The 24,551-nt window shown below is 41.2% G+C and overlaps 2 protein-coding genes across 4 annotated transcripts in view; one reads left to right on the plus strand and one right to left on the minus strand.

The window, feature by feature from the left end:
• Positions 1-24,551, plus strand: part of rsph14 (radial spoke head 14 homolog) — a 781,437-nt gene that overhangs the window by 277,461 nt on the left and 479,425 nt on the right. The gene's annotated exons all lie outside the window — the stretch shown is intronic.
• The window catches only part of gnaz (guanine nucleotide binding protein (G protein), alpha z polypeptide), a 304,042-nt gene that overhangs the window by 241,828 nt on the left and 37,663 nt on the right, over positions 1-24,551 (minus strand). Inside the window, exons 1-2 of one of the 3 annotated variants that reach the window (XM_063040922.1) lie at positions 23,176-23,204; positions 3,335-4,557 (exon numbers count right to left, since the gene is read on the minus strand). In XM_063040922.1, the coding sequence (XP_062896992.1) occupies positions 3,335-4,057 (723 nt within the window). In that variant the 5' untranslated portion in view covers positions 4,058-4,557; positions 23,176-23,204. Of the gene's footprint in view, positions 1-3,334; positions 4,558-23,175; positions 23,205-24,551 lie in introns of those variants that run through there. The other 2 variants (XM_063040924.1, XM_063040921.1) reach the window with 2 other exon arrangements.

Here is a 24,551-nt window from a genome sequence, read left to right on the forward strand (position 1 = left end):
AGAATTAGGTCATTCAACCCATCTAATCTGTTCCACCATTGCTTTATTGCTGATTTATTATCCCTCTCAACCTATTCTCCTGCCTTCTCCCCGTAACCTTTGACACCGTTACTCATCAAGAACCTATCAACCTCCGCTTTTAATATACCCTGTGTATTGGCCTCCACAGTTGTCTGTGGCATTGAATTCCACAGATTTACCTTCTCCTGGCTAAAGAACTTCCTTGTCATGTCTGTTCTAAGGGGATGTCCTTCTATTCTGAGGCCATGCCCTCTGGTCCTAGACTCCCCCACAACAGGAAACATACTCTGCAAATCCGCTTTATTTAGGCCTTTCAATATTTGATAGGTTTTAATGAGATCCCCCATTATTCTTCTAAACTCCAGCAAGTACAGGCCCAGAGCCATCAAATGTTCCTTCTATATTAACTCTTTCATTCGAGGGATCATTGTCATGAACCTCTCTGAGCTCCCTCCAATGCTAGCACATCCTTTCTTAGATAATGGGCTCAAAACTGCTTACAATACTTAAAGTGTGCTCTGATAAATTCCTTATAAAGCCTCAGCATTATATCCTTGCTTTTCTATTCTAGTCTTCCTGAAATGAATGCTAACATTGCATTTGCTTTCCTTACCACCACTCAACCTGCAAGTGAACCTTTAGGATATTCCATCTCTGATTTTAGAATTTTCTCCCCATTTAGAAAATTGTGTTCGCCTTTGTTCCTTCTGCCAAAGATCATGACCATACACTTCCCTACACTATATTCAACTTGCTACTTCTTTGCCCATTCTCCCAAGATATTTAAATCCTTCTACAGACTCCCTGCTTCCTCAACACTACCTCGAAACTAATCTAGCATGCTAAAAAAATTTCTATTTTAAATGTTAATTATGCAAATTATTCAGTACAAATTTGAAATATAATTTCAACTACCCCAATTTCTGACCGTTTACACTTCTCTCTGCTGTTCTATGCAATCATTTTTTTCTCTTGTTTTCAATTTTTTTGTATCTATTCAATGAAAATTTTAATAAGGCACACAGGAATAGCTTTTCATCCTGCAGACTTTATGACAGTTCTGAATAGTTTGCACCTTTACTCAACGTGTTTGTTTTCAACCTTGTATTTCTACTTTCAAACTCATTGTACTCCTGCATATGCTTTTACACTAAGCTTATCATTAGTTCTCAATTCCAGCGTAGCTGAGCTTATGTCAAGATCTGTATCTCCCGGATTTCACTGTTCACTCACATCTGCCTTATCTACTGACTCCTTGCTATCAGATAAATCTGGATCAAGTTCCTCATTCGAACATCTATATTTATTACCCTTATGGTTAAAAGCGGCACAACTGCTTGGAATTACCCAGATGTTTATTTGAAAATTGGACTCAATCACTTTGGAACTAAATACGGTCCTTTCTATTTTAGATTTTGTTATAACAATAGCAGAGAGTATAGGTACAATGAGCAGGACAATTGTCTTCCATGCTGCACTTTCCGCTATTTGATCAAGAATATCAGAAATAATAGAATACATAGGACAATGTATGTCATTCCAGTCTATTAAGCTGTTAGTGGTTAAAACTACCACCTCTGCTAGATCATTCATATTAATTTTTTCTCCTACCAGATATTTCCTCATTTCTCAGGAATATAACCACACTATATTCTCCACCGTGCATGTTCTGTCTCATATATCCATCACCTTCTGTACAAACTAATTAAATCAATAAAATTAGTTCTAGGGATGTAGTCTATACAGATGGCTATGAATAATCATTGATAGCATATGGCACTATATGCTGATTTACATGGCATATTACTAAAACCCAAAGAATAGAGTTGAACAGATATATGTGACCATTTGCATCCACAATTATTCATTGATTTTTATTTTTGTGTTAGAGGATAATTTATCATGCTTTCTGCAGATTACATGAACCGGGTGTCAAGGCCATAGAGTCTTCAATATTCATGAAATAAGTCCTGAATTTATGTAAGATAGTACAACCATGAACAATGATTTTTGGTAACCAAGGTTTAAGGGCTGATTAGCTGGTTGCTGGGAAATGGGAGATTGTCACCATGCTGCTCTGAGAAACAGGTGCTATAGCAACCATCTAGATTGGAACAAGCCAAGGTAAGCAAATGTTAGGGGTTATTGGTGGTGTGGGAAAGGAGAAGGAAAAGACAAAGTGTATGTGGGTGCAGTTAAGATGTTTATTCATAAAAGGAACTGTGGCCTCCCAAGTAGAAACACCAAATTGATCATAGTTTAATCCTTCACCTAGACTTATCCATTTCGGTAACCATGGTAATAGTTACTGTAATGTGTAACAGTAAAACTCAGCAGACTAGGACTAATCTCTATTCATCTAGCAAATGGTGCATGAAACATTTGATAAGAAACTAAGTGTGCTGCTTAACTCTTTCACAAGCAGAAAGCTCCAGTTTTCACATCTGCCTCTGCACCAACCTTTCACGGTAAAATACTAGACTGAATTAATCTCATTTAATGAGTATTCCCTCACATGAGCAATATTTCAGCGCTTATAACAATGGAACTCATCTGAGAGTGAAGCACTGTAAATAAAATAATTAGAAACAATAAAAATACTAAGTGGCTTATTCAAATGAAAATAAATAATTTTGAATACCAATTTTTCATGAATTACTTGTACAACTACCAGGTTAAACACCAGAAAATTGATTTTCTAAAAATTTATATATGGAATCTGGAGCACTTTTGCAAATTGAACTGGAACACATGATAATGAACATTAATACCTAAGTTCAAGAACATTGATTTGTTTCAACTATTCAGCTGGCCTAACTTGCAGCCAGCATTTCTGAGATTGAATGCTTTCTTTAAACTGAATCCCATCTATTTAACTTATTGGCCCTTGATGACTTCGTATGAGGTTGAACATCCAGCTGCAGTGTTGTAGTTGGCAGAAAACTACACATTCTTCTAAACTGAGGATAGTCGAGGAGACTATCACAAGATACTTGATACACTTGTTACAGTATTACTGCATCTATTGATCACATGCAGCAACTTAAACTTAAGAGACTTAGGGGAAAATTGTAATTGTTCACTATGATTTGGCAAAAATCAACTTAAACTGAAACATAAGAAAAATTAGTTCAAGTAATCTTAATGAACCTTTAGTTGTTTGACTGGCCTTCCTGTTATGTACCTGGATTATTATTAAATTAACATCAAAGTTATAATTAGTTCTAAAACAATACCTGATGAAGCAGAGTAACTGATGTTAACCAAATGAAAGATCTGTAAAAAAAAGACAAGAGACAAGACAATGACTTACTGTTTGGTTGTCTTCATACAACTTCAGGTCATATCCACTCAGCTCCACACAGAAAATTATTGCTGTAACCCCTTCAAAACAGTGAATCCATTTCTTCCGTTCAGACCGCTGCCCTCCCACATCCACCATTTTAAATGTCAGCTCTTTGAAAGTAAACTTGTTTTCCACTATGCCTGTGGTCATGTCTCTTGAACGTAAAATATCTTCTACAGTTGGGATGTAGTCAGCTGCTGCAATTCTGTCAAGATCATTCAGGTAGTAGGCTGCATTGTCTTCCAAGTGATACTCGTTGGACCGGCAGAAGCATTCCTGGACGCCAGGATCACCCCACAAGCGCTTCATTACTCCAAGCAGTTCAGGTGTAATCTCTCCTTTGCTCTCAGCAGGCCCAGTCAGAGCAAAGAGTTGAACAGCATCATAAGCTCTGTCTGGGTTATGGAATTCTATTTTGAGGGTGGCTAGTGCACGGATAATGCGTGTAAGAGAGTCTATAGCATTATAAATAATGAGGGGCTTGTATTCCTTGCATGCCTCCAAGTTGAACCCGCCACTGTGGATAATTTTCATCTGCTTGACAATGGTGCTTTTGCCCGAGTTGCTGGTTCCTAGCAGCAGGAGTTTGATCTCACGGCGCTGACGCTGACTCTCTGAGCGGAGATGCCGATCAATCCTCCTGGAACGCCTTGCTGCCTCCTTCTCCTCAGAGCTTTGACGACATCCCATGTTCCTTGTGATGTGGTTGGCTGAAGGGAGACTGTACTTCTTGAAAGCTGCAGTGGTTGCTGCAGTAGGCTTGTCAGGTATACCGTGCACCTCACACTAAAGTAAAAGCAATGTCAGATGATCAAACAGGCAAGTACCAATTCAGTCAGTCTCAGCAGGGGTGAGCAAAGAAGTGCAGCAACCACTTGCAGGTCCAGAACTCAGTAGATTTCATGGCATTCCCCTCCTTTATGTAAGAAAAATGGCTTATTCCAGTTGATGGAATGCCTTTCCCTTTTCAGCAATGTAGTTTCTGTTAAATTCCTGTTCAAACTGGACATCATTATTCAGTATCCATTCCTTCTAGAGATGACAGGCATGTCCATGTAGCCTCAATTCCCTCTCCCTTATATCTGTCACTGTCTTGGGAGTGGTAGCAAGTGCACAGAGGAATTGCACAGTTTTCTGATTCGATTACCTCAAACCTGAATGGCGTGCATAACCATCAGTGACAAATCTATCTGCCAAACAAACAAAAATGAATCATTAGGATACTTTTCCTTTGGATTCTAAACTGAAATGACTAATTGAAGGAGAAAAATAGGCTACAGATTTTCAAATCCCAGAAATGAAAGTTAATGATTTTTTAAAATATCTCTTCTTGAAAACAGAATCATATGTTTTATATGGCATTGAGAAAACTTCCCTTAAATCTTAAGCTACTGAATAGATGCTGGTTTTATGGTTACTGCAAAAAATCGAATTTACTACAATAAACCTGGACTGTTGATTGAGCCTTGGATTACTGTATGCAAAATTGCATAGAAACTAAGCTCTTTGAAATGTCAATAATCATTTGAAAGATGTACATAATATCAATAAATTCTAAGAAAGGTTTGTCAAATGTATTAAAGACCAAGAAAACTTATTTTAATTGTGACCAATTTTTACATGACTGAGACAAATGTGAGTTGCAGCTATCAGCCGGCGTTAGAGAATTGGATGTTTTCCAGCTGCTGGGTCTCCCTTTATTACAATCAGCTACCCACTCAAAACAGACAATAAGTAGCAATATGTCAGCAAGAGGCAGAAGGTATCTGGGTAGTTGAGGGAACAAAATTGCCACTATAGAAGATTCTCCGCTTTGGGAAGGTTATTTTTGGGAGGGAAGAGGAAGTCAAGTTTAAATGGCCACCATGTTTTGCATAAGGCCCAGAAGACTGTTCCCTTAACGCAGCACTACATAGGTAAATGTTTTCACTTACTCTTATGCAAATCTTATTTTACCCAGCAGGAAATTTACAGTGGTTTACTACTCAGTAAATTTTGGCTAATGGGATATCCATTTTCAAAAATTCTTAAAACAGTTAAGTGGATTATCTTTCCCATCTGCAGAGTTTTGTTGCTTAAAAGAGCAATGCCAGGGAAGTATTGTATTCTACTTTCCAATCCCTTCTAGCATGCCTGTCCATGGCCTCCTCTACTGCCATGATGAGGCCACTCTCAGGTTGGAGGAGCAACACCTCAAATTCTGTCTGGGTAGCTTCCAACCTGGTAGCATGAACACTGATTTTTCTAATTTCCGTTAGTTTCTCATTCCTCCCCTTTCGATATATTTTTCCATTCTCTATTCTGCCTCTTCTCTTCTCACCTACCGATCACCTCCCTCTGATGCGCCTCATCCTTCCCTTTCTTCCAAGATCTACTCTCCTATCATATTCTTTCCTCCTCAGCCATTTCCATCTAACACCTCCCAGCTTCTCACTTCATCCCCCTACCTAGTTTCACCTATCACTTGCCCCCACCATTTCAATCTGAAACCTGGACTGTAAATTTTTCTCCATAGATGCTGCCTGACCTGCTGAGTTCCTCTGGCATTTTATTTGTATTACCCTGAATTTTCAGCATGTGCAGGATCTCTTGTGTAATTGATTTTTCTGTTGGTTAGGAAGCATTAAAATTCCCTGATAGTCATGTGCCATTACTCACATTATGGATCCGAATGATTGAATGATTTAATACCTCAGTGAATGCATTTTCCTTCCAAATTCACCACATTTCTCATGTGTTAAGTCAATTCATAAGCACCATCCTGCTTCTTAGATGATACAATAGACTTTTTTCTTTCTTACATCAAACATGGCAGAGTTTCTGTACCATGACAGCTGGCAAGATGACCATCACTAATAAAAACAATTGTCATTCAATATCACAGCAATTGCCACACGGTCAAGTTCTGCTACAGGAAGGGAAAATCTCTAGGTTTTGCACGGATTTTTTTAACACCACAGTTTTCGGAAAAAAATTGTTGTACATATTAAGTTACAAGTTATTTATGAAGTAATATTGCCATTGTTGTGGAGATGATGCCGGATGCATTTCACTTTACTCATGATAATATTTTTCATGTTACCTGTGATAATATCTATCAGTAACCCACTACTGAAATTTTACAACAGTCAGCTGCACAGCAACCATCCTGTTAGCCTGTTACCCATTGCTTGTAACAATGTAAAGGCAGTTCCATTAGCTCCTAATGTGCTGTCAGCTGACTGCATCCACCAGGCTAGGTTTATCATCAGCACTCTCTGTTGCTTTTTGAACTGCAGGAGCAGAATAGCACTAAGAGGGAGAATCAGGAATGCAAACAATTGTAGTCTTCCAGCCCTGCTCAAAACCAAAAATAATTAAAACCAAGCAAAATAGCATCAGTTCAACATCGAATGGTTACAGTCTCTAGGGGCAGGTTCCAGTAGTAAACTGGTCAAGGATTTGAAAATGATTTTGCATGTATTACTTTGAATTCCAGTGTGCTGTATTTGTCAGTTTGCTCTCTGAGTGTCTTGTTTCTCCTCTGTATCTTTGCTTTGTATGTTGTTAGGTAACCTTGTCCTTGACTCTGCACATGTGCTTCCTTGGACCATCTTTTGGTTGGACAGATGCTCCAAACTAATCTTAATAACTAGTTCAAGCATCAGTAATCCTTAAAACTCATTGTTTCATTCCTATACAGCTGAAAAATCACACAATACTTCATTGCTATTTTCCTGCCTAACACCAGATGACACTTGAAAGGATGTCTCAATACCAGATTGTGAAAGATGTTAAATGCGTACAAGTTCTTCTTTCTTACAAATCTCCATTACAAGTTGTATTTTAATTTGCCCACTGCCCACAATGTGCATAGAAATGTTAGATTAGATCTCTGAGACATCTTAAACAACCGTTTGTTTGGTCAACAATTCTTTTTTGAGTGGTGTAATTCTAAAGATGGTGAGTTAAAACAACTGTTCCAAATATAAAGCTGTCCTTAGATCAAAAAATCCACTAGTCCTTTAGCAATATCATTGCACCAAATAATGTGCCCAATGGACAAAGATTTACAGCAATGGAAATGTCAAAGTCTGCTCAGCCAGTTGCTTGTTAAGTGATTAATTTAGACTTTTTTTATTTATTTCATCTTCATTCTTGCTATGTTACACATGCAGTTTGAGAATTAGCATACTCTAGTGTCTGTACTTTACATACTGATTCCTTCATTAAAACTTCAAAGTATGGCATGTTTGCATAACAACAGAAGCAGTATATTTGTACTTCAACCACTATAAAATTGCCAAATTAAGACAAAATTTTGTTTTGGACCATGATGGTGAGAAGATAATTTATTACTGTTTATTAAAAAATTTAAAAAATCCATAGTATAAGTTCCAAGATGGCATGAATATTTGTCAGCACTTTATCCTAACTTAACTTCGTACAGCATCACAAGGACAAACACTGTTAGCTCATCATCACTCTTGCTTCTGAATGCAATGGGTACAAATGTGATTGAGTGTTGTATTGTAAATCAATGATTCCATCTGGAGCATGTAACCATAAAAAAGAACCACTCTGTATCATTTTTTTGTCAAAAATTATTATCGTTTTCTCCATTTCTGTAAAATAAGGAATCTCCAAAGGGAAGCTCCCACTCCTCCAGTCTATAGCAGCGTGAAGATGAGTTTAATTGATAGAATAGGTTTTCTCCACATTCGTGCAAAGCTGTACTGGAAAAGCAGTTCAGCTTTGTATTATAAACACGAGAGATTCTGTAGGTCGGGAATTCCAGAGCAACACACACAAAATGGTGGAGATACTTAGCAGGTCAGGCAGCATCTATGGAAAGGAATAACAGCCGAAGTTTTGGGCCAAGACCCTTCACCAACTTTATCATTTTGATTATTCAAATAAAGAATTAGTTCATTAATAGTTACTTAATAAAGCAGCCTAGACCATTAAATGTAGCTCAGCGAGTTTACTATTGGTATTATTAATGAAGTTGTCCAGTTGATTATGCTGACTTTGGAAAGCAAGACAGGTTTGTTAGAACTTTTACTGCTCGAAAAAGCGTCAATAAAGCTAAAGCAAAACATATCTGCAGCACCAAGGGTTAATGATTATAATCCAATAATGCAAATTGAGAAGGCTTATGTAGCGAGGCACAGAAGATTTTTTCCAACTAGGTGTGCCAATGTCACCATTTGAATTCTCTAGTCAATGGAAATGCAGAGAAAATGAGATGATTACTAAATCTGGGTTTTGTTAAAAATTGTTTTGATGATGATAAAGTTTACTATGATTTCACAAACATTATGATTTAGTATCAAAATATTCATTTTAATATTATTTCCTGTAAATTAAACCATTCTCTATTATTGAAGCAGCAGCTGAGTAAACTTGTATTGAAGTGACTTCAGGGTCATGGTTGACGTCATTATAATTGACAGGAGAACATTTGTTTATCAAATGTTGGTAGCATATGTCAAAAACCTAGAAACAAAATAATCTTTTCAAAGCTAATCAAATGAGCAGTAGCAATCTGAAATTTTTTGGAGTGTGTTTAAATGGTTGAGTATTTTGTAAATCAGTATTTCAGTACCAATAGAACATTTTATTATCTATCTGTTCTTCTATTTACAATTGTGTTCCCTTGATACTTCACTTAACTTGTAGATTGATACATTTTGGGGTGAGTGGACATGATGTATGCGCATTATTCTTTACGAGTTGCTACTTTTAAACAAGATGCCAAACCAAAGAGGTGAGTTAAGTACTAGCCCATAGGTTGAGCTAATTAGTCAGGTAAGGAAGATGGAGATGTTTCCCTGGCTGGTTCTGGAAATTTTCCTTGGCTATTTACAGCCTAATGGTTGGATTATCTTTCCAACAATATATGGCATAATTTGCTGTGATGTATGCTGTGAGGCAGTCCTGAAGAAGGGTCTTGGCCTGAATTTTGACTGTTTACTCTTTTCAATAGATGCTGTGTGGCCTGCTGAGTTCATCCAGCATTTTGTGTGTGTTACTATGATGTATGTTGGAATGCAAATCATTGACTTGTATCACCTACATCTTCAATCACATTCTTTTATATTTTAGGTTCTTTCTCAATTTACCAACATTTTAAGTGATGCAAAGTCTACTAAATGAATCTAGTGATACTCCAAAATATCAATCATACATTGTCTTATATAAATCTGGGAGGTTTTGTATTTCACACTTAAGATCCTCCTCATTGTGGCATGTTTCTGAGTCATTTGATCCAATAAGCCATGGATGAGGTTGAGCATTAACCAATCAGGAGGGTCTGACGATGGGAGTGTATATACCACTGGACTAGACATGCCTAGGCATCATCCCTGATGAAGATGGCAGAGTTTGTCATTGAAATGTCAGTTAAATTTGTTGTCTATACCTGGCTTGAAGCCCAAGAAGAGTTTATTCATCAGCAAAGATATTTACAAGAGCCCATCTGGTTCTCTACTGTAAAAAAACAGGCCCCCAATCTAAGTTGAGTCTCACTGATGTAGAGGAGGTCACACTGGGAACATTAGACTCTGTAGATGACACCAACAGATTTGCAGGTGAAGTGTTGCTTCACCTGGAAGGACTGTTTGGGACCATGAATGGTGGTGAGCAAGGAGGTGAATGGGTAGGTATAGTATTTGAGCAACTCGTAGGGATAAATGCCAGGAGGAAGATCAGTAGGGAGGGATGAATGGATAAGAGAATCATGGAAAGTGCTATCCCTGTAGAAAGCAGAGAGTGTGGAGGAGGTAAAGATGTGTTTGGTTGTAGGATGCCATTGAAGAATAATGTACTGGATGCTGAGGCTCATGGGTTTATAGGTAAGAACAATTTCTTCCCCCAAGCCATCAGACTCCTTATACCCAGAGCCTGGACTGACATCAACCTACTGCCCTCTACTATGCCTATTGTCTTGTTTATTATTTATTGTAATGCCTGCACTGTCTTGTGCACTTTATGCAGTTCCTGGGTACGTCTGTAGTCTAGTGTAGTTTTTGTATTGTTTTATGTAGTTCAGTGTAGTTTTTGTATTGTTTCATGTAGCACCATGGTGTGGTAAACCGTATATATATGTTGTAACTGGGTTACCTGTCCGGACACGCCTCTCTGCTGTCTGCTCCTGTAGCTCTTCCCACAGACCCCTGAATAAAGGCGATTGTGCCATTGCTCCTCCTTTCAGTCCAGGGGCAGATACTCAGCATGGTGGAGGTCACTTTTTACTGCTACTAAAGCCTTTCAGTATTTACTCTTCTTCCAGTCTTTTGGAGTTACTGATGGTGCATCAATTTTATTAGCAGTAATTTTAAAGCATGGAACACGTCCTGAGACCCGACAAGTTAGACGTTGACCCGCAAACACCTGAAGCTGGAAATGCTTTCGAACTCTGGCTGGCCTGCTTCGAATCATACCTAGAGGAGATTGAAGTGACCAAGTCCACCGCAAAGCGCAGAGTTCTCCTCTCCAGGGTCAGTCCATGGGTCTACTCGATGCTCAGAGACCAGCCGAGCTACGATGGTGCAATGAGCGCACTCAAAAGACAATACCTGCTACCGGTAAACACCGTCTATGCGCGCTACCGCTTAGCGATGCAGCAGCAGCGGCCCGGGGAGTTGAGCGCTGAGTTTGTCCAGGCCCTATAGACACTTGTGCGGACCTGCGACTGCTGAGAACTAACGGCTGAAGAGCATGCGGAGCTCCTAGTGAGAGACGCCTTCGTCACGGGGACCAGGTCAGTGTATGTGCGCCAGCGGCTGCTGGAACAAGCTGATCTTACCTTACATTCGGCGAATGAGCTGGCCGACATGCTGGAGGCCGCTCTGCACAACTCTGAGGCTCTCCAGGCTCGCGATCCCCCGATGGCCTCGTGGACACTACAGACCCCACAACCTGCCGGCGAATCGACCACGGCTGCTGCCAGTTGCGAGTCCGCGAAGTGCTACTTCTGTGGACTCGAGAAGCACCCCCGGAAATGCTGCCTGGCCCGAGAAGCTACCTGCTCCAATTGCGGAAAGAAAGGCCACTTCGCTAAGGCCTGTAAGTCCAAATCGTGAGCGGGATCAAGCAGCGCTGCGTGCGAGGCATGGGGGTCACCATCTTGCCTGCACTCCACCACCACGTGCGAGACATGGGGACAGCCATCTTGGTTGGCGCCACCTCCCACTGCCTACGACCCACAGGTGCTCACGGGGCACCCCACCACGCCGGACCAAGACAGCGACTCAACTCTGGCCTCCGTGACCCTCGACCAAAGCACTCCCCACCAGCTCGCAAGGTCAATGATGGATATCCTGGTGGAGGGGCGCAGGACAAGCTGCCTGTTTATAGATACGGGCAGTATGGAGAGTTTTATCCACCCAGACACGGTGCAGCATTGTGGACTCGCGATATAGCCGGTAAGTCAGAGGGTCGCCATGGCTTCCGGGTCGCATACAACAGTTATCCGGGGGGGGGTTGTGTAGTGATGCTAGTGGTGCAGGGCACAAAATATCGAGACTTTACATTACTGGTCATGCCTCAACTGTGTGCCCCTGTGCTATTGGGGCTCGACTTCCAGAGCCACCTGAAAAGCATGACAATGGAGTATGACAGGCCCCTCCCACCAATCAGTGTCGTAAATCCTCAGTTTTGTAGGAATACATCACCTACCCCGCTACCGACCACCCCCACACTCCGACCTGCATATCCCACCCAACACCATGCCAACAGCTGCACTACGGACACCACTTGCGGCCTCTCCACCCTCAGGATCCCTCCCCAACCACTGTTCGCCAACCTGACCCCCGACTGTAAACCTGTGGCAACTAAAAGCAGGAGGTACAGCGCGGGGGACAGAGCCTTCATTAAGTCGGAGGTGCAGTGGCTGCTTAGGGAGGGGGTCATTGAGGCAAGCACAAGTCCTTGGAGGGCGCAGGTGGTCGTTGTTTGGAACGGGGAGAAAAATAGGATGGTCGTGGACTATAGCCAGATCATCAATAGGTTCACGCAGCTCGATGCGTACCCTCTACCCCGCATAGTGGATATGGTCAATGAGATAGCACAGTACAAGGTGTACTCGACCATAGACCTAAAATCCTCTTACCATCAGCTCCCCATCCGCCGGGAGGACCACCCTTACATCATCTTCGAGGCGGACGTCAGGCTTTATCACTTCCTGCGCGTCCCCTTCGGTGTCACGAATGGTGTATCTGTCTTCCAGAGGGCAATGGACCGGATGGTGGACCAGTGCCAACTGAAGGCCACATTCCCATATCTGGATAACATCACCATCTGCGGTCACGACCGGCAGGATCACGAGAACAACCTCCAAAAATTTTTCCAAGCGGCCAAAGCTTACAATCTCACCTATAACAAGGACAAGTGTGTGTTCGGAACCACCTGACTTGCTATCCTTGGGTGTGTCATGGAGAATGGAGTCATTGGCCTTGACCCTGACCGTATGCGCCCCTTGTTGGAACTCCCTCTTCCCAACACCCTCAAAGCCCTCAAAAGGTGCCTGGGCTTCTTTTCATATTACGCCCAATGGGCCTCTAACTACGCAGACAAGGCCCGCCCCCTGGTCAAGTCCACCACATTCCCCCTCTCAGCCGAGGTCCGCACGGCCTTCAGCTGCATTAAAGGGGACATTACCAAAGCAGCAACGCATGTGGTGGATGAGGCCATTCCCTTCCAAGTAGAGAGTGACGCCTCCGGCACTGGAGGCACTATCTCGCCGGCAAAAAGTTCACCCTGCTGATTGACCAGCGCGCAGTCATATTCATGTTTAGTAACCAACAGCAGGGCAAAATCAAAAATGATAAAATTCTGAGGTGGAGAATCGAACTCTCCACCTTCAACTATGACATCATGTACAGGCCTCAGAAGCTCAACGAGCCCTCCGATGCCCTATCCCGGGGAACGTGCGCCAGCGTGCAGATCGACCGGCTATACGCCCTACATGTAGATCTTTGCCACCCGAGGGTCACCAGGCTTTTCCACTTGGTGAAAGCCTGGAACCTGCCTTACTTCCTTGAGGAGATCAGGACGATGACCAGGGACTGCCAAGTCTGCACAGCGTGCAAACCGCACTTCTACCAACCTGAAAAGGCACAACTAATCAAGGCCACCTGCCCCTTTGAGCAACTAAGTATTAACTTTAAGGGCCCCCTTCCCTCCACCGACCGCAATGTGTACTTTCTTAACGTTATTGACGAGTACTCGCGGGTCCCCTTCGCCATCCCCTGCCCTGATACCACTACCACGTCAGTTATAAAAGCCCTGCGCAAGCTCTTCACTCTGTTCGGATACCCATGCTATATCCACAGTGACAGAGGGTCCTCGTTCATGAGTGACAAGCTGCGCCAATACCTACTGGCTAGGGAAATTGCAACCAGTAGGACCACAAGCTATAATTCCCGGGGGAATGGACAGGTGAGAAGGAGAATGCCACAGTGTGGAAGGCCACACTCTTAGCCCTCAGGTCAAAGGGACTGCCGGTCTCCCGCTGGCAGGAGGTCCTTCCTGAGGCACTCCACTCCATCTGCTCCCCGTTATGCACAGCCACCAATGCCACCCCTCATAGTGACTCTTTTCTTTTCCCAGAAAGTCGACCACTGGGACCACCCTACCAACGTGGCTGACGTCCCCAGGGCCAGTGCTGCTCTGGAAACATGCGAGGAGCAATAAATACTCCCCGATGATCAAGAGGTTTCACTTACTTCACGTGAACTCCCTGTATGCCTATGTGGTTTTACCTGATGGGCAGGAGGACACGGTCTGCATCCGCGACCTGGCGCCCCCAGGAGCACCGGGCCCCTACCCTGAATACTCCATGGTGACTATTAACCCCGTATCCACCAATATATATACCCACGAGACACCGCGCACCCCAAGCCCTACACAGACACCACACGACACTCCCATACTGGGCGCGACACACACGCACGAGGGATTACCGACGCCTAACGTGCTGACACCTCAAGTCAGGCCGGAGCCAGAACAACCACCGTCGCTGGTGCAATTACCACCGGTGCTACGTAGATCACAGCGACGGACTCGACCGCCTGATAGACTTAACCTGTAAATATACTTGTTTTAAATATTGTCAGTCACTTGACCCCACGGGACTCTTTTTAAAAAAGGTGGGGGGGTGAATGTGGTAAACCATATATATATATGTTGTAACTGGGTGACCTGTCTGGACACACCCCTCTGCTGACTGCTGCTGTGGCTTCCCACAGACCCCTGAATAAAGGGGATTGTGCCATTGCTCCTCCTCTCAGTCCAGGGGCAGATACTCAGAATGGTGGAGGTCACATTTTACTGCTAATAAAAGCCTTTCAGTATTTACTCTACTTCCAGTCTTTTGGAGTTATTGATGGTGCATCACATGGTCCTGAAAAACGTTGTCTCGTTTTTACTGTGTACTATACCAGCAGTTATGGCCGAAATGACAATAAAAAGTGACTTGACTTGAAGAACAAGATGAACTCTAATTGCTTTTAAGGCAGCAGGAAGATGGGGTGAGGGCAGATGCTCAGGAACTGGAAGAGATGTGGTGAGGGCAGCATCAACGATGGAGAAAGGGAAACCCTGTTCTTTGAAGAAGGAGGACATCGCAGATGTTCTGAAAAATAAAGCCTTATTCTGAGAACTAATGTGGTGGAGAGAGAGGAACTGAGAAATGGAAATGGCATATTTACAAGTGACAGGTTGGGAAGAGGTATATTTTATTTTTTTAGAGATACAGTGCAGAACCAGCCCTACATGCCCAATGAGCTATATAACTCAGCAGCCCACCCTTTAGCCTAATCACAGGACAATTTACAATAGTCAAGGTAGCTAGAAGAATCAGTAGATTTATATTAAAAAAATCAGTAGTCTCTCTGTTTCCAGAGATGGAGACAGAGAGATCGAGAAAGCGGAGGGAGGTGTTGGAAATGTACTAAGTGAATTTAAGGGCAAGGTGGAAGTTGGCAGCAAAGTTGATGAAATTGATGAGCTCAGCATGAGTGCATAAATCAGCACCAGTGCACTTGTCAGTGTGTTGCATTTGCCTTTGTATCATTGTGTTACCAGTTCTCTGTGCTCCCAGTACTTCCTATCAGGGTCTGTATACGTGAGGCGTTTGTCACGGTTCAATTAATATTGGATTAGTATAAGCTCAAGCACCACAAGAAGAGGGTTAAGGCAAACTGTACAAATTATAGCTGTTTCTTTGCAGTATCATTAAGTTTAATAATAAAGTGATATAATAGAGATTACTCTCAATACAAGACTGAAATATTTTCATTCTGACTCAGCCAGGTGTTGTAAGAATTAAGTACTTCAAGCTCTGACATCTTTAGAAAAAAGGGTGAAACCTGAAATAAGAGCAGTAGCAATATTAATTTAAAGAAAATACAATGATAGAATTATATGGCCGGCCAGAGAGTGAAACAGTATGAAAGCAAGTCCATTGGCCCAACAGGTCTATGCTGACCAAGATGCCCTATCCAGCATTTGACCAAAGGACTTAAATAAGTGGTGGAAATATTGCAAAGTTGTTTCACGCAGGAGTTGAAAAAGTGGTGAATAGGCACTGTACAGTGGTATGCAAAAGTTTGGGCACCCCTGGTCAAAATTTCTGTTACTGTGAATAGTTGAGTAGAAGATGAACTGATCTTGAAAAGTCATAAAGTTAAAGATAAAGCATTCTTTTCAACATTTTAAGTATGATTAGTGTATTATTTTTGTTTTGTACAATTTTAGAGTGAAAGAAAGGAAAGGAGCACCATGCCAAAGTTTGGGCACCCCAAGAGATTTGAGCTCTCAGATAACTTTTACCAATGTCTCAGACCTTAATTAGCTTGTTAGGCCTCTGACTTGTTCACAGTCATCATTAGGAAAGGCCAGGTGATGCAAATCTCAAAGCTTCATAAATACTCTGACACCTCAAACCTTGTCCCAACAATCAGCAGCCGTGGGCTCCTCTAGGCAGCTGCCTAGCACTCTGAAAATTAAAATAAATGATGCCCACAAAGCAGGAGAAGGCTATAAGAAGATAGCAAAGCATTTTCAGGTGGCCATTTCCTCAGTTCGTAATGTAATTAAGAAATGGCAGTTAACAGGAACGGTGGAGGTCAAGTTGAGGTCTGGAAGACCAAGAAAACTTTCCAAGAGATCTGCTCATAGGATTGCTAGAAAGGCAAATCAAAACCCCCGTTTGACTGCAAAAGACCTTCAGGAAGATTTAGCAGACTCTAGAGTGGTGTACTGTTCTACTGTACAGTGACACCTGCACAAATATGACCTTCATGGAAGAGTCATCAGAAGAAAACTTTTCCTGCGTCCTCACCACAAAATTCAGCGTCAGAAGTTTGCAAAGGAACATCTAAACAAGCCTGATACATTTTGGAAACAAGTCTTGTTGACTGATGAAGTTAAAATAGAACTTTTTGGCCGCAATGTGCAAAAGTATGTTTGGAGAAAAAAGGGTGCAGAATTTCATGAAAAGAACACCTCTCCAACTGTTAAGCATGGGGGTGTATCGATCATGCTTTGGGCTTGTGTTGCAGCCAGTGGGATGGAGAACATTTCACTGGTAGAGGGAAGAATGAATTCAATTAAATACCAGCAAATTCTGGAAGTAAACATCACGCCGTCTGTAAAAAAATGAAGATGAAAAGAGGATGACTTCTACAACAGGATAATGATCCTAAACACACCTCAAAATCCACAATGGACTACTTCAAGAGGTCCAAGCTGAAGGTTTTGCCATGGCCCTCACAGTCCCTTGACCTAAGCATCATCAGAAGCCTGTGGATAGACTTCAAAAGAGCAGTGCATGCAAGATGGCCCAAGAATCTCACAGAACTAGAAGCCTTTTGGAAGGAAGAATGGGCGAAACTCCCTCAAACAAGAATTGGAAGACTCTTAGCCGGCTACAGAAAGCGTGTACAAGCTGTGATACTTGCCAAAGGGGGTGTTACTAATTACTGACCATGCAGGGTGCCCAAACTTTTGCTTCAGGTCCTTTTCCTGTTTTGTTATTTTGAAACTGTAAAAGATGGAAATAAAAAAGTAATCTTGCTTAAAATATTAAAGAAATGTGTCATCTTTAACTTTATGCCTTTTTGAAATCAGGTTATCTTTTACTCGCTTAGCTATTCACAGTAACAGAAATTTTGACAAGGGGTGCCTAAACATTTGCATGCCACTGTATATATAAGAAATTTCCTTTTGAAAGTGTGGGACAAATTGAAACTTGTTTTAAAGTCATGATTTACAGACATCTTCAATGATGAAGGTATCAACTGCGGGTTTAATAGTTAGTGGATAAAAATATCATTAGCATCAATTTTGCTGGAGCCTTCAGTGCTCATTGCTACTAAAACTGTGGAGCAGGCTGGCTGATCTACCGAGGCAAGGTTCAGAGCAGGGTATCTTCTTGATGTAGCAGAACTGATGTCATGTGTCCACACTGGTAAAAGGTTCTCATTGGCTTCTTTCTCTTTCGACCTTCTGGTGCTGTTCTGCCTGATCTAAAGATCATGTCCTTCTTCCACTCCCCTTCAGATCAAGGAGGATCTCCTGCAAGATACAATGACCTTTCTCCTGATGACTATTTTAAGATCTCCATTAAGACAATGAAATGGAACAATAATTCCATGAAAAACTCAGAATTTTGAAATTAATACTGGCAAAATGTTTGTGTCAAAAATAAGCCCAAAAAAAAACTCATAATGAGTTTTAAAATTTCTCCCCCAGTACCAAATGAGCAGTAAACGCTGACACATATTCAAGTGGTGTGTAAGCTTTGTGCAGTGGCAGTATTGTGGCGATGCAAGTTGATCTAAGGCATGATTATTGCTAACACAAGGTTGAGCCAAAGGACCTGTTTCCATGCTTGACAGCTCTATAACTTCATGACTGTGTGGTATGCTAACTCCCCTGTAGTAACAGCCTGCTTGCTGCTGATAGTTGATCAGCATTGGGAAAGAGTATCAGCTGAAGAGCTCACCATCAAAATGTCATGTTTTGTTTTTAGTGAACACTAGCAGGAATTTATTTACCAGTAAGGCCTTTAGTACTAATTTTTTTTTTTAAAAAGCAATTATTGGAAATTGAATATATCTTGATAGTAGAGGATGAAGCAACTCAGGTTGGAGGAACAACACCTTATATTTCGTCTGGGTAGCCTCCAACCTGATGGCATGAACATTGACTTTTCAAACTTCCGCTAATGCCCCACCTCCCCCTCGTACCCCATCTGTTATTTATTTATATACACACATTCTTTTTCTCTCTCTCCTTTTTCTCCCACTGTCCCTCCCACTATACCCCTTGCCCATCCTCTGGGTTTCCCCCCCTCCCCCTTTTCCTTCTCCCTGGGCCTCCTGTCCCATGATCCTCTCATATCCCTTTTGCCAATCACCTGTCCAGCTCTTGGCTCCATCCCTCCCCCTCCTGTCTTCTCCTATCATTTTGGATCTCCCCTCCCACTTTCAAATCTCTTACTAGCTCTTCTTTCAGTTAGTCCTGACGGAGGGTCTCGGCCCGAAACGTCGGCTGTACCTCTTCCTAGAGATGCTGCCTGGCCTGCTGCGTTCACCAACAACTTTGATGTGTGTTGCCTAAAGCATCTGAGACTGGTTACTCTCAAAGTGTAAAGTTTTACATCGTATGGAATTGTCCACAGATGTCATGATGGTGTTGTCACCTTAAGCAAAGGTAAAGAGTGGTGATGAAATTTACCATTGTCTCCCATAGCCCACCACAGCTTTTGATTAACCGTAAGAAAAGCTTGAGGGACGAGGGAGGAGTAGTAAATTATTTTTATTTTTCATATTTGTGTTATGTCAGGAGACATTGAAGGTACTTGATAAATTTAATTTTAAACATTTGAACTTCATTAATATATTTGAAAAAATATTAGCAAGGGATATCTGTAATTTCAAAAAGTAGGTACTTCACACTGATACATGACAAATGTCTACTAGTGTAGTGGCCAAGTTAAGTAATACAAAATAAATAGGATAAGATCTCTGTTAAGTGAGAAGATGAAGGAATAAAAGTCCAACACATTTAACACCGGTCCAGAATAACTGAATTTTTATATGCTACAGTGTTTTCTTTGAAACTAGAAAGGAGCTGTGGATCAATTAACACAGAAGACTTGGCAAGCAAAACATTAATGTTTTGGGATAAAAGTTACTGCTTTACCTTTGTGTGTTTGCAAGTAGATGGGCAGTAAAAATTTTCAAAGCTTTTTTAATGTAAATACTGTGCCTTTTCACCTTGAATTTACTTTTCCCAAGCAGTTTGACTTTATGTACCGAATGATTTCACGATCCTGAATAAATCTGGCAATATACTGATTACTGCATTGCTCATTCTGAATAATTGGAGCGGACCTGGGATTGATGATGACTGGATTATGTTGTAGATTTAATGATGCCAATTTTATTGATGTCTCAATTAGCAGCTTCTAAATTTAGCTGTCAAAAGTGTAATTTCACTAAATAATATTGAAATATTTTGTGTTATTAAGTTAATTATGAAATTGATATATTCAGCTTTATGTTTTGGTTGTCTAAATTAAGGAGAAATGTGAGTTTTACAAATTTAGAATCATAAATAAGTTTCCAAAATGAGGAGCTGACATGATTCTAGCAGTTCTCCCAATTCTGGCATTCTCTTCTAAATCTAATAATTCTCACAATTCTGTTACGTCTTTTCCCTTCTGCCAATCCCTTTAGATTCCAGCAGCTGTGTCCTTTCATGATATTGGTAGTTCATCTCTGTTACTGTTTGTGACAACCTTCTCCCTTCCTCAAGTACGGTCAACACCCTTTTAATTCTGACAACACTCACCTTCTTCCCATCTAGGCAAGTCCCTCCTCCTGATTCAGCCATCTCTTTCCCTTCCACTGGTTCCAGCAACCCTCCCCTTTTACAGATTCTAGCAACTGTGGGGGTGCCATGGAAGTGTAGAGGTTAGGGCAATGCTATTACAGCTTGAGGTGTTCCGGAGTTCACACTTCAATTCCGGCATTGTCTGAGAGGAGATTGTAGGTTCTGTCACTGAACTGCATGTGTTAATTGGTCATTGTAAAATGTTCTGTGATTAGACTAGGGTTAAATGGGTGGGTAGCTGGGTGGTGCGGCTTGTTCTGTGCTGTACCTCGTAAATAAATAAATAAACAAACTTTCTGCCTCTTTCCCAGTTCAGGTAATTTTCTTCCATTCTCTCAATTCTGAAGGCCTGTGTTTTCTTAATTATCATAGTTGATTATTATTGCCAAAAAGCAGAAAGATTGAGGATTATGAAAGTTTCATAATTATGGAAAAGAGTCCAAGTCCTTGATAGGAAAAGTGGAAATGTGCTATGTGGAAAGCCTAGTGAGAAACATAAAATCAGACTGCAAAATCTTCTGACGGTGTATAAAAAGAAAAAAAAAGTTATGTTTAATGATGGTCCCTTGTAAACTAAGACAGAAGCAATTATATTGAGGCACAATGAAACAGCATGGTAAAAAATATTTTTTGGAGTTACTAATGGGATTGAAATGTAATAAATCACGAGGACCTGATGACTTGCAACCTAGAGTTTGAGGAGTTGTTTGTGGAGGTCGTCGACACATTTATATTCATTTTACAAAATTTTATGGATTAAACGAGAATTTCCACTGATTGGAAGGTAGTATTGAATTGACTTGACTTTATTTCTTACATCCTTCACATAAAAATCTTTACGTCATATCTCCGTCTAAATGTGCAATGTGCAATCATAGTAATTTATAATAAATAGAACAGTCAATGTAACATAGAAATACACTCAAATCAGTGTGAGTTAATCAGTCTGATGGCCTGGTGGAAGAAGCTGACCCGGAACCTGTCGGTCCTGGCTTTTATGCTTCAGTACCGTTTCCCGGATGGTAGCAGCTGGAATAGATTGTGGTTGGGGTGACTTGGGACCTTTGGGCCCTTTTTTCCACACCTGTTTTTGTAAATGTCCTGAATCATGAGATGTTCACAACTACAGATGTGCTGGGCTGTCCGCACCATTCTCTGCAGAGTCCTACAATTAAGGGATGTAGCCACAGTGACTTAATAAAGGAGTGCAAGATCCTGTCATCAGTGGTGGAGAAAATATTAGAACCTATTATTGAGGAATTCATAATAGGACTGGGAGAAGTCCACATGGCTCGATGAAAGAGAAATTATGTTTATTGCTTCTATTATGGTGCCCAGCAGGGCATCACAGAGATCTGTGCCTGGTCTCCAGCTGTTCACGATCAATACCAATGATTTCGTGAAATAGATCCAAGTTTGCTGATGATACAGATCTTAGTGGCATGTAGTCGGAAAGATGCAGAGAGGTTTCATGGATTGTGGAGGTAGGTATAGACAGACAAAATGAATGGGCAGGGAAGTGGCAAATGAAATTTAATGTTGAAAAACATGGAATCATCCACTTTGGTAAAGAAAGTAGAAAAGGAGTGTATTTTCGAAGAGTGAGAATTTTAAGGTGTTCAGTAGGACTGGATGTCTTTATGTTTATTTTTTACTTAGATATACAATGTGGAATAGGCCCTCTGGCCCTTTGAGCTACACTGCTCAATAACTCCCAACAATCCTGGTTTAGCCCTAAACCAATCAAGGACAATTTATAATGACCAATTAGTCTACACGGTACATCTTTGGTCTGTGGGAGGAAACCAGAGCACTGGGTGAAAACCTGTGCATGCCACAGGGAAGGTGTTGAGACTCCTTACAGATGACACCAGAATTGAACTCTGAACTCCAATGCCCCGAGCTGTAATAGTGACGTGCTAACCACTATGCTAATATGGCACTAACACTGTATTTGAATCACTGAAAAGTAGCATGGAGTTTCACAAAAAATATTAGGTAGGTAAATGGTATCTGTATGCCTTTTTAAATTATTAAGGGAATCAAATGATTAACGCAGGAAATTGATGCCGAGGTTAAAGATGAGACATAATTTTATTGAATGGCAGAGCAGAGACAAGCGACAAAATAGTCTTCTCCTGGTTTTACTTGTTATGTTCTTAGGATTGTGACAACTCTCCTTTTCCAAATTCTGGCAACTCTCTCTGGCCCCCAGTATTGGCAACACTCTCCCTTCCTCCTGTCTTCCTGCTTTTGATAACACTTCCCTTCTCCCCCTTCTCCCTATTCTTGCAATTTCTCTTCTGATTTTGATAACTCTTTTCCCACCTGATTATGGCAGCTCGCCTTCTCATGTTTTTTTCAATGCTTTCCTTCTCCTGATTCTGACTACAGTCACATTCTGGCACCCTCATCCATCTTGCATTTCTGATGACTTCCACAACATCACCATCCCTCACCACCTCTTCTGTTGATTCCAGTAACACCTTCTCTCAATCTCCTTTACTTCATTTATGTACTACCGGTATTTGATCAGCTACATAACAAAGAAGGAAGAACCAGCAATTAAAATACTCAACAGAAGGGGAGTCCATTTTGGACATTGTAAACAGATGTACCACAGGTAGGTTGCTGAAAATGCTGTTTCGTTCCTTGAATACAAAACAAGGTGTATGGGAGCACCACCACATGTAATGTCCCCCTGTAGATCAGATGCTATTCTGATTTGGGAATGTATCTCTTTTGTTTTAAATTCTGACACCTCCCAACTCTGGGACTGCAGCACTTACAGGTGGCTCACCACTACTTTCTGAAGGACAGTTAAGGATAGGTAATGAATGCTAGCTCTCCATTTCTTAAACTAGTACACTTGAAATAGCTCCTCAATAAACCCCTGCCCTTTTATTGCTTCTATTACTCACTCTTCTTCTGAGATGCTTTTAAAGCTTCTTCTTTATCTCAACTTGTGGTGTTCTTTTCCAATTTCTCCTTTGGTGGCTTAGTGTTTAGCCATTTGATAATAATTCTGTAAAATGCATTGGGACATCTGCTTCATTGAAGGTGATATAGAACACAACCTGAACAATGGGTCAAAAAGCAGAATGTAATCTTTACTCTTTGGAATGGAAGAAATCATAATGCTTGTACTTCAAGAACCACTTTAAGATTAAAATTACTTTTGAATGCGTAACAACACTCTGGAAGTGTTTGAACAGAATATAATTTTAAAGCTTGGATAATAGATTAAAATTAGAAATGAAGTTAATAACATGGAAGATTGTTCCAGACTTCAGAAACATGCTGGCAGGCTGGTGAAGAGATCAGACTTCTGGTAAATGAAGTACTGTATAGTAGAGGGAAGGCTGGAGTTATAAATCTTGGGACAGAGAATAGAGACAGGGGATATAAATTATATGGCACAATTTTCCAGGATACATAATTCTTAAAATTGTTAGAATAAATTGAAAAAGATACGTTCAAACACTGTAAAAATGCATACAAGATCTTTGACTTTATAGAGACATGTACCAAGAAACAAGATTATATATTCCAATTTGCTTTCCATGCTATTATGTAGAAAGTGGGTTTTACCTAGAGTGGAACTTGATTTAACCATTTCTGGGCCACACTGTTCCACCCCAAAAATTTGACCAGGTACTAGCAATGATTTATGTACCTGATGAATTTTAACATCAGTTTCAGCTAATGATGTCACCTCTCAATCATCATTGCTTTTCAATGTTCCTGCCATAAATTTCAAGTTTTATATTCAAGTTACATGACTGTTTTTTAATACTCACAATAAAGCAGCACTCTGTTCTGCTGTGTATTCTGTTGGATTGCAATCTGAAGGAGCACTCATTACAGGAGACTTGGGCAGGTTACTGAAAACCTCTCTGGGGCCATTTTCAGAGGTTGAAAAGTACTGGCAGTCACCACAGACATTTACACATTGACTTTGGTCACTAGTTGCCATGGTTGCTTTCCTAGTGATCCCACTGACAGCACCTTTTGAGCAGAGACCTCAGACAAGACATTGGAAGTGCCTGAAGGAAAGATCGGAGACCCGAAGGGATGAGACAGGAGTGCATATAAACGTGAAGACCCTAGCCCTGTAGAATTTCCCGGAATACATAGTCCTATCTTCTTCACTCCAGGATGCACGGTCTTCACAGACTCATGTTTGTCAAGACAGCCAAAACTAGAATATATATATGTATAGAATAATGGAATATACAAAACATAGAAGGAGGCCATTTGGCCCATCATGCCTGAACTGATTGGAGAATTGCTACCC

The sequence above is a fragment of the Mobula hypostoma genome, chromosome 2 (assembly GCF_963921235.1).
Source record: "Mobula hypostoma chromosome 2, sMobHyp1.1, whole genome shotgun sequence".
Taxonomy (NCBI): Eukaryota; Metazoa; Chordata; class Chondrichthyes; order Myliobatiformes; family Myliobatidae; genus Mobula; species Mobula hypostoma.